At 25.9% G+C, this 12,471-nt stretch overlaps 1 protein-coding gene across 1 annotated transcript in view; it reads right to left on the bottom strand.

Annotated features, from left to right (window-relative positions):
* The window catches only part of LOC132943982 (putative mediator of RNA polymerase II transcription subunit 26), a 29,403-nt gene that overhangs the window by 7,101 nt on the left and 9,831 nt on the right, over positions 1-12,471 (bottom strand). The window contains exon 3 of the mRNA XM_061013178.1: positions 6,043-6,166. Coding sequence (XP_060869161.1) covers positions 6,043-6,166 — 124 coding nt within the window. The remainder of the gene's footprint in view (positions 1-6,042; positions 6,167-12,471) is intronic.

The raw sequence follows: 12,471 nt of genomic DNA, 5'->3' as shown, positions 1-12,471 counted from the left end.
CCCAAATTGAACAAAAGCATTAGACGATAATTACCACTCAACAAATATCTACACAATATGTAGGGGAAAACAGTAAGAACTCAACAGTTTCGGTCTGCCAGTCACAGACATCTTGGTAATTCGATTGTTGTTTTAAAAAATACGTTTCCGTTGAAGCTAAATATTCAAAAGAAAAATAACATGACCTTCATGGTACTTGATCACAATATATTGTAGGTCTTAATAGTTAATTGTGTATTAAAAGTATTAGCATTTTTAAATAATTAATTAAATAATACTAACCAAACCATTGTCATCTTTCAACAGATTTTGTATTATTAACTAGTCAGTCTAAAAAGAGTTACTTGTTAACCAATACAAATCTCCATTATACATAAACTATGTTATTATTATTTATTATTAAAATGTACAATGTTATAGATAGAATTTAAAATATGATTTTATTGACTTTAAAATTAATTTTATTATAAACGTGTTTATAAGGAGGACTTAATATATATACATTTAAAATTATTAGAGAGAATATACCGTCTTTGTTTGAGAGGATTTGTAAGTAATAAACTGCCTTGTGATTGAAATACTGTTTAATTTTTTAAATAAATTATAAATTGTAATTATTAAAAAATGAATTTCAATACATATTGTCACGAACGTAAAAAATTTTTTTTAATCGGTTTAGAATTAAGGTGTAGCATCCACTGTTTTCGTAGTGATGTAAAATTGTAGTACAAATATAATATACTTACTATATAGTTCTACTACAATTTTATATCAAACAAATTATAATTATATAATGTCAGAAGTAGGTATAAAAATTATATTTTATTAAAATATATTGAAGTATAATATGGTGTCTATAATAGGTTATCAGTGGCTAATTTATAGAAACACTTCAATATTGTTAATCAAACTCAATGTTTACTTTTCAATAGTATTAATGAACAAACACACATAAATGATATTTTATTTATAAAATTACATTAAAATGGAGTATACTAGGAGTCGGTAATCGGTATTCGGTATACGAAAAACAGAGCTTTAGTTATTTTTTTATGGTATAAATAATATAATAAACGAATTATACGAAACTATAAAAAGAACTTCATAATTAACATCAGGGAGACCGGTTTTCTTAGAGCTTAAGCATAAACCGGTTCTCTTGACGTCTACTAGTAAATGATGATTATATATTTTGTATTTGTTTGTTGTTGTTTTTTTTTGGAGCACGTTTTCCAAAATTTCTATATAAAGCTTTATTAGAAAGTTAGTTTTATAATATTGTTTGTTTATTCACTAGCTTTAGAAATCTTGACAAAATAAATTCATTTCTTTTAATTATAAAAAATCTTTTTAACTTTAATAGAATTGTTAGTACTAGTGTATTTATTAATCGACGACTGTTAATAATATCATGTTTATCCAATTGAAATTATGTATACATTTACAAATATATAATTATTTTGACCTCAAAAATACTATCACATAAACTATATCTCAAAAGTTTAAAATTATAAAAATTTGAATTCAATAAAAAGTTATGTGGTCTAAATTAAAAGACTGATGAGTGATGGTTAAGAAATATAATTAAATTAATTAATGTAAAGCATTTTCTTGTATCTTATTATATAAAGTTGATAAATTAAATAACAATCAAATGTTTTAGAACTTTCTAGACGTATAACGTACAATATTATACAAGTGGTGTCATATTTTACTCATGAATGATAATTTTTAAATATGACAAATGAGCAGCAACTATGTAATTTTTTGTTACATTTTAAAAGAGTACGTGCAACCGACCGACGGACCGTTCAATACAATGTTTAATATTACAATTTTACACCTATTCAAAGCAATATAGTACGTTTTATAATTTATATCAAATATTTATTAGGTTCGTTAACATTATAAAATAATGATAAACATGTACGATATACATGATAAAATTGTAGTACTTTTAGTGTACACTTTTAGTGGATACTGTGGTAATGTGGTAACTAAGTGTTATTATAATTATTAAATTAAATTACTACAAAAGATTTGTTTGTGGAAATTTAATCCCATACTACATGTACCTACATTGTGATTGATATTTATTATTTTAGAGATGAGAATTCTGAAGAAGTTTTGAGTTAATGTTTTATTATACTTTATGCGTAATAAACATATTGGCGTCGATTTTTCATTTTTAACTAAATGCTGTAATTTATATTTATACATAATTTTTTAAATGTTATTACTTAAATTATTATGCATCTAACATAAAAATATTGACCTTGTATTTCTCTACTTGTTTTATATCTTGAATACATTATAGGAATTAGAATAATACAAATATTGTTATGTTTAAATTTAAATACAAATTGTAAATCACTTGAACAGTTGTACTTATATTTACTATACTATATTAATTCTTAAATTCATATTATTCAAATTAAATAACAATCAGGTTCTCTCTTTCATGTTTAGAAAGTTTTAAAGAAATCAGTGACATACGTTTTTAAAAAAATATTTAAATAAAGTAGTCTAAAAATATTCTAAAAAAAATTAGAAACATCTCATCAGTCACAAGCTTATACGCACCTATTAACACAATACACCCAGCATATTAAATTGTATAACTCGTTGCATAAAGATATACCTAAACATCTAATTAAGAGGACGTCACACCCGCATGTGCTGTCTCCGTCTTATACACGTACGACATAGACAAAACGCGTTTACGCAGTCTGAGTAAAACTCGCTCAATTTAGGTGTTGGAATAAAACACCTATAACAAAATTAAAATATGACAATATTTTTGATGGCAAGACAATAAGTTTTTTAAAAAAAATTTTAATTTTGAAAATTTAAAGGTATTTGTTGAAATGTATGCTATTTCTAAACGATATAATGAACGTTATATTTGATATAATGGAAAAAATGCAACGACTTGCCCCAGAAATATTGTCACAATTCAATTTTATTATATAGGTATTTTTACTATAGAACCAAAATTGAGTGATTTAAACTGCGTAAACTAGTTTTGTCTATATCGTACGTGTGTAAAACTAAGACAACACATGCGGGCGTGACGTTCTCTTAATATATGACATAACTATTAGTTAATAATCACCAAAAGTAACCCACATATTATATCCAGTTTGTAAATTTAATAAATTAAACTTAGCGTATGGCAAAAACAATTATTACCAAAAGCGGGAATGAAGTAAATTAAAAATTTATATTTATATTTCCACGATGAAAAAAAGAAGTTACCCCTTTATGTGACGGGTATATCCGATATCGTATATGCATGAAAATGCATTATAGACAACTAGTATCATATTATATTTAAAAACAAAATATACATATAAATCAAAAAAATGTAATTCCAACAAACATGTCGGTAGTAAAGAAACCTCTGTCCAGAAGACACTTATGAGTTATGAATACATGAATCTTAAACTTACGAATTACGATAACTTAATGACGTATTTACTCTGTTAAATATTCAAATCTTATTATATAGTATAAGTTTATTAAGAAAAAATAATCTACTCATCACCGCAAAGTTTACTTTTATAATAAAAAATTAATAACATTATAGAATACATATAACGATTGGAAATGCATAGGTACGTCATAACTGATAAGTAGTGATAAATATAATAAAATAATTATTAAGCGCGTAAAAATAATAACAAGCGCATTGTCTGTGCACACGATTATGCCGTCTAAATTACGACGTTAGTTTAGGAACCAGCACCTCACACCTGGTAATACTTTTATATGCTATAGCTGACACCTGCCACCTAACTGCTGCCATATGACGTGTTGATGGGTATGCAAAGGAGCATACACAAAATCGTATGTGCGTGTGCATATAACTGCATAAACTTTCCCGTTAAATAACATAAAATTAAGAAATTAAATGTTTAACAGATTACATACCTAAGTTCTCAAGTTGAACATAAACTAAACTTCACTAATGACTCAAATACGAGAATACAAAATTAATTTAAAAGAAAGTTTCTAATTATCATATATAAGTTATTCTTTTCTGCTATTATTATTATGAACATAAATTATAAATATAAAAACCAATTTAAACAGGACATTTTTTAATATTTTATAAAATATACCAACAAAAATATTGTAGAAAAAAAAATAATAACAACTTTAGTCTTTAAGCACAGTTTTAGTACCATTAATAGTTAATACCTTTTTTCTTGTTAAAAACCGAAGACGGTAGAGGAAATTTTTTCACAATGCTTCCTCCCATTATTCCAACAATACATAAACATGGACTATTAAATTATATAAATTAATACTTGACTCGCAAAATTATAAATTTTCATGACTTAATTTAGTTTTGATAATATATATACTATATAATATATATTATATATAGAGAGATTAGTTACAATAGTAAGTCGTATAGCTAATATATACTAAATAATATAAAGCTAGCAGTTATTTAAAAGTGTATTATAATATGATAGTTATTTAGTAAGTAAGTACCCATAAGGTTCATGTTTTTACTAAAACGATTGCAACATAACAATTACTGAAACTATTGTGTTAATAATCCAGTTTTGTTTAGTAAGAGTATTTTATATTACATTGATCATCATATATCACAACAGACAACAGTACAAATTTATTAGACCGCATTTGTGAGCCACAATTAGTGTAAGTAATTATTTGTTCACTAAGTTCACTTGATCAATGACGAATGAACAATGTATTATCAGTTACTATGTCAATAATGCAGTCCGAACGAAGTTTGATAAAAGTTGCCTTGATGAGATTGGAATATTGGATAGTGTAGACTTTATAGAGGAAACAATGGGACTGTTTAACATATGTGGTCAATAAAATGGAAATGTTTAGAAGGAAGGGTAATACTATATAGAATGTTTTATCGCAAATGCGCTGAAAAAAGTTTTTACTAGTAAATGTGCATTGAAAACATCAATACTGCACCGGCTGTACTATTCCACCACTCAACCCCAACCAGCGATAAAATGCTCGATTATACCACGCACTAAAAAAATAAAATACCTCTTCAAAGTCCAGGTTAACTTATTCGGCCTTTTGAAATGGTGTTTGAATGGATTCAAATTATTTATATATTATATATTACACATTTACACGAATGAAATGTGCCGATGTCTCTTAATGTATTTTTATTTAATTTAACGTATAATATAATACAGTATATTGTACTATACAACGTATATATTACGTAATATATCATAATATTATAATAATAAATTAAATTTGAAGATAAAGTTTTTCTATTCAAAATCATAATTGTTTGAAAGAAATTAATAGCTTTAATTATAATTATTATTTTTCATCGTTATATTTCAAAATTAATTAAAAAGATTAAATTCAATTATATGTTTTGTTTAAATAGAATACGTTTTTTTCATGATTAACAAGTAGAAAATAAATATATAAAATAAAAGAATAAGTTACCTATAGAAAATTTTAATTCACCCCTTTCTTAGGGTCCCAGAGAGTATGCATTGAAAATTTACTTGGTAGAATTGTGACGTGAAGGGTGACAAAAAATTATGTAGGGGAGAAGGTCAAAAACGTATGACGTCATTTTTTAACAATCTAAAAAAACGCGACGAATAGTTTCGTTTAAATTAAAAAACAACATTCGAGTACATAAACCTTTAGCAATTCAGTTCATTCTTGACAATGAATATTTTTAAAATGCCAAAAACACGAAAATAAAGGTTTGAGTTTAGGTTTAGGTATCCCTGGTTTGTTAATAAAAATTCCGAATTTTTTATCAACAGTTACAAACCCGGAATAGCAGCTGTTGGTAAAGATGAGAAAGAGAGAGAGTGAGTGAGAGAGAGTGAGAGAGAGAGGGGGGGGGGCTAACGCTGTAAGTAACATCTGCCTGTATAGGCTTCTAACATTGCTTATAATAAACTGGTATATAAAAAGGGTGAGTATTATAAAAAAATTACGGGAATATGTGAATAACAATTGTCAAAAATTGTTTTAAATAATATGTATGTGTATATATTTCATTACCTTTGCGTCGAAATTAAAAACGTGTTCACACTGAAAAGGACATTCAAGTCCACATTTGCATGTACCCTGAGTTTGCAAATATATTTTAGCTTGATCCAACGAATTTAGAACTGCGTTGCTAGGACTGTAAAATAAAATAACGAATCGTTATTATAAAATATGTAGTAACTTTACTATATTTAACATTTTAACTTTATATGTTAAAAACTTAACACCATAATACTGAGCAAATTAAGAACAAAATAAAATTAACAAAACAATGGTACATTTAGAAACAAACAAAATATTAACTAAAATAATTAATCGAAAATATATAACTAGGTAGTTTTTAAATATTTTAATAATTAACCTCAACAAATTTAATTTGAATAATTGTAAAGTATATTAAACTTCATCGACTCGCTTTAATATTATCGTAATTGACTAACAAATATACTAGGTATTTACATTCTAATAAGTAATATTATCATTAATTCATTCAAACTAATAATAAAAACGTTGAAAATTATTATTTGGAAAACAGATATTGTTAAAATTATTAGAAGGGTGGTGCGAAGGTTTTTAACCAAAAGGAAACACGCACAGTGCTCACCCTCAAGTGTTACGGTTCAAATAACTATCACCCTTCTAAATAATATATATAACAATGTTCTATAAGATAAAAAGTATTTTTAGATTCTTTAAAATTCTTTTAACAGATAGTTTTTAATGGTATTAAAAACTATACAAAAAAAGGAATAAAAATATTTAAATATTTAATCCATGCAACTATATTGTATTAAATGGTGTTATTTTAATAATAATTTACAAATCGTATTATTTTCAAAATTAAAATATTAATTATTTTCATGTTTTATAACGTAGTTTTATAGTTTAATATTCTACTTATTAAATTTTTATACATGCTATAGCCCTCGTATATGCCTGTATGTCATATAATATTAGTAAAATTGAATATTTTCGATAAATCCTGACAGCTGGTTATAAAAACCGGTTACTAAGACCACGATGAAATTTTAATACAGGAATCGTACTATTTAAATTATAGTTAAGACCACCAAATACATGAAATATTTAAGAATATAAGATATTGAATAGTCCTTGAGATTAAGACCATACGAAAAACTATATATCATACAATTATCGGGTTCCATTACATTTAAATTTTTGAAATTATCATATCTAAATAAAAACGAATTACTATTCACTATAAGCACTTTTATATTAAGTGTATAAATATATGGTTTTTATAATACTGCAGTTGATACATATTATTTGTTTGGTATTTAGTATTTATCATTAATATTTTTTAATATGTTTGAACAAGTTCAAATACGTATTAAATAATTAGATATATAACTTAGCTTAGATTGTACAAATTGTATGTAAAATAACTTATTAATATACGTTAACTTAATAACAATTTGACCATATTATTTACATATGGTTTCCTTAGTTAAAATTAAATTTTTAAAAACAAACCGAAATGGTTAGGTTTTGTAAGTAGATAAAAAATAAATTTAACTCTCAAAGAACTATGTTTTCTAAGATCATCTGACAATATACGAAATTCTGGTACTAAAAATAATACGTAAATATTATCAAACATAAGCAACATTCATAAATAAAAAGTATTTGATAAAATGTCTATAATAACATCATAAAATCTGACATATTTATTTAATCGTTGTAGTATAAACTATCTACCTACATTTAAATCTTAATGAATTGCTTTTGTTTCTTTCTCCGAGTATCGCTTCTTTCATTTACATAAGTGGGTCAAAACGAATGCCTTAGGAACATTTGAAAACAATGTGGTGGCAATAATGTTGTAATGCTGAGAATTTTCAAAGGAGTGACCGGTTATTTTAAAATTAAAGTACAAATGATTACACAGACAATAGAACACGAGATGACGAAAGAAAAACCGCGCCCCGAAAATCATAGCAAGCTATTTGTACCTGAAGCTTGGTGTTAAAATTCAAAATTAGTATAGTAGCGTTCTTCAATACGCCTACTGTCCGTATGCAAATTGGGCAACCTTGAACACAATAAGATTTATTTTCGAGTTTGATCAACACCAAACCTGGGAGGTATATTGCAGTTATAAGGTTGTTATTACTTAATAAACGAGTTTCAGTGGTATTGCGCATCATATCAGTCTTCCAAATTTCTTTCTACATCCGAATCTGATAAAACTTCAAAATATAATGAACTCTTAGCACAACAAAGATGTTGAATGCAAATTATCATGACCTAAAATGATGGCATAATTTAATATATCACGAGTTTATCCAAATAGACACAACAATTATCCAGCACTGTACTTATCCCGAATCCCGACGCCAAAGATTCAATAGATTAATTAAGTCACAATTTAATTATGTAGTTACAAATTAAAAATTATCATTTTACTATTTTTTTTTTCCAATAATGAGTTTTATAGCATTACAAATTACAATAAATACGTTTTTTTAAATAGCGATACTCAGATTCTGATAAAAAAGAATTTATTTATTTAAATGTATTATTAAGGTATTTTGTGTTTACTTCAATAAAAATATACATACATTTGATGTTATTAGTGATGAGTGATAACTTATTAGTTTATTACATGCATATTATATATTTTATATATATCTGTAATACGTATACTATAATAATTATAAAATGGTAACAATTTTAGTTATTAATTATTATGATATAATTTAATCAATATACCTATTCAATAAACGAGTACCTATACCTATTATTGAAATAAATTTTTATTAAACATATAATATATTATAATATAATTAAGATGGTTTAATTCATGTTGTCCGACCGGTATTTATAGAAACAACTAACAAGAAACAAATCGCAGTGGAAAGGTCAAATCGTGACCGATCACAAGATTGAAGATCTTCTACAATAATACATTTTATTTGACACTGTAGCATTTTTAAATACGTATTTTGTATTAACACACTTTCCAACGGTAATATTAATATAATCTATTATGTTTTATGAATGATACGTTAAATCTTAACATTTAACAGGATGGCACGACATAACAAATGTGTGTTCAGCAGTTCCAATTTTGTGTATTAACCTTTAATAATAGAGTGACTTAATAGTAATAAGTAATAACATTAAGTAAAAACATCTATGTTTTCAGTTTTCACGTGGTTTCTTTTTTATATTATAATTTTTAAGCAAATTATGAGTATGTGAATTAGTAACATTTAATAATTCTCATAACTTCTTAACAAATCAAAATATCGTAAAAAAATCCATGTGAAAACACAGATATTTAGATATGATAACAGGTAAATTTACTACATTATTAAAGGTTAATACTTACTATAGTCACTATACTAAATGGGAACTGCTGAAAAAAATGTACAATGTTGTACGTTTGTACGGAGACACATAATAATATGTCCTCTTAAGAAATCCGTCTATAAACACTCTCAATCTCTGGCAACTCCCTCGATTTAAGGTAATTTAAAAATATATTATACAGTTTGTTTAATACATACTTTTAATAGACTATTAATAAAAATGTTTATTTATTTTGTCACATTAATATGCTATAATATAATAATTGTGATATAATATCATTATTGTGTCATTATTATGTCAATTAGGTAATATTATTATTGTTTGTTTATAATTATTATATTTGGAACACCTCTGTCAGTAACAAAAGAAAAAAAGCTAGGTCATACTTAAAGGCTTTTAAACGTGCCCCGGTTTCCAGAATCCAGATTTCCTAATAATTTTAAATACCTACTTATATTAAAGCTACGAAAATAACTCTGTCTATACATTTTGTTTGTGATTTTGGGAAGTAAAAGGATCTGACGAATTGGTGAAGGTATGTTCATAGAGAAATTGATGGACAGTGGTCGTGATACTATAGTCATCTGTGCCAATTAAAAGAGGTCCGGTCATCACGACTGTCACAGTCGTGAAACTGACGAACTGCACGACTTGCTAAACGATTTTGTTACTTTAGATGATAAGAGTACTATGTTACTTAGAGGTAAGTAGCATGAGTGGGCGGATAAGAATGTTTACAATCCTGTTATGTGTTAATAATAGAGAATGATATTCCTAACTTGACCGAAACATAATGGAAAAACAAAAGATGATATTAAATTAGATATAAAGTATACCTACAGTACATTTAATAATCAACAAACAAAATAATTAGTACAAGACGTGGTAGTAATAATAGAGTTAATTATTTTAATGTTAATATTCATGAAAACACAATTAATTTTGTCAAGACAATTTGTTAATTTACCAACAAATAACAACAACGGTAAGTTATTAGTTCATTAATTATTAAGTTTATGAAAACAAATTTAAATATTGGAAAGAATAAGATACATGTTTATTTAACGACTATATATTAGATACATTTCTATTAGATACATTTCACATAATTAAATGGTCCAAATTTCAAATAAAGTCCATAAAATGCTTTATACAAGATCACGATTTCTCCGTCACAAATATCACGGGATAAAGAAGAATGTATTGTATACAAGGCAATTAGGCCAAAAGCCTAGTCATAGCTTAACAATGTGCCATATTCCACCACACGGTGAAAGGTTCAATGAACTATATTTACAGTAGAGTACATTTCATTATTTCGCTTAGTGAAAGTATGTTCGTGCGTTTAAACAACTAAAAAGAAAAATGTCACGAGACACAAATCTTAAATATCTTGCATATTAAGCATCTAATGAAAACAAAAACTAAGTGACATTATTGAATATCTTGAATATTTACTATTCATAGATGAATATTATATTATAATCTCATGCCTACTCATTACTTATATAAGATACTAAATAATATTTTACATTTTTTTAATTTTTCAAAAGTTATCCTATCATACACCAAATTATAAAATAAATTTGTCTATTACTAATTACTATATGGAAAAAAAATAAAACTCATTAAATTGCTGATTCTCCATATTCGTCGTAAATCATAAATTTATTAGTATTTAGTAATTACAAGGTATTTTAAATCAAACATTTATTTATTCTATTACTAATATTTTTATTATTATTCTAGTAGTTCTTAATTATACACAAATGTACGTGTAGAATAAGGGAAAACATTTGGATCACACAATTTGATTTAAAACTATACAGGCGTACGCATATCACAAAATCAGTGTTTTTTTAAAAACATTTTATTGTACATGAATTTCTCTATTCTCACGCAAGGTTCATTACATGACCTCACTCACCGTACTTGGTCGATTATGATTATGATTGCGTAGAGTTGATAAAAAATATTACAATACACGAGTTATCGGGGTCACGCGACACAGCCTTATTCAGCTTATAAATTAAATTCGTATTTGAATTTTTTTTTTTTTTTTGGGGGGGGGGGCGCCTATATGAATCGTTCTAATAATAATACTAATAAGTTATTAGATCACTGATATCAATATTATATGAAACTATCTATACGGCTATACAGTATTTGATATATTATTATAAACATTACCTACGTAGTAATTTATTTTATCATGCCAAAGTATAGTGTGAATGATATAAACGAAAGTATAAATTCAAATTTTTGTTTTAGGTTTTCAAATTGTATTAGTCGAGGTAGTAGCCCATAAAAGCCATTATTTATTATAATGTATTTTATCAGTTTTAATTGTCTAGCCTCGAAGAGATAACATTTACAGACAAAGTAAGCAAGTGTTTAGACAATACAATGTATAATATATAATATGTACACGTTAAATGATACTCTATAATCTGAAGCACGCAGTGTAGCGTTCTCAGGACTTTTTAATGGAAGTGAATGGAAAAAATGATTACAGTTTGACACGGGGTCGTAGCCCTTAAACACTGCGCACAACGACAACAGAATGTATATTATTAAATCCCAATAATAAAATATTTCTACTATATCTCATGTTAAACAAAATTGAACTGTCATTAAATAGATCTATAAAAGTAAATCAACTTTTTTTGATTTTTGATACATGGCAATTATGAAAATCTTCAGAATCATGACCAACAAGGTTAACTCATTGAGAGTTGAGACTGTTCTAAAATAAACGTAAAGCATCTATGGCTGTTTTAGGGAATTTACGATTTTATCAGTTTTGCATTTCATATTCTTAGTTCAGAATTTCAGATATTATAGTGATCTGAGTCGATGTAAAATAAAACAAGTTTTTCAAATGTTTGGTAGTCAATAACAAAATACGAAAAAAGACAACGAATCAAATGTTCCTTATCATAACAAGTGCATATTTTACCATGATTGTAATTACTACTGAACACTGATAATAAAAAACAATAAAAATAGTTACTATTTTTTTTTACCAATTCCTCCAAAATAAATATAATGGCAATTACTATGAGATGAATAGTAAATAATACTAATTATTATTTAATATAAATA

Source organism: Metopolophium dirhodum, chromosome 4 (assembly GCF_019925205.1).
Source record: "Metopolophium dirhodum isolate CAU chromosome 4, ASM1992520v1, whole genome shotgun sequence".
Taxonomy (NCBI): domain Eukaryota; kingdom Metazoa; phylum Arthropoda; class Insecta; order Hemiptera; family Aphididae; genus Metopolophium; species Metopolophium dirhodum.
Note: the sequence above shows the minus strand (reverse complement) of the source record. Positions and strands in the feature narration are given on the sequence as shown.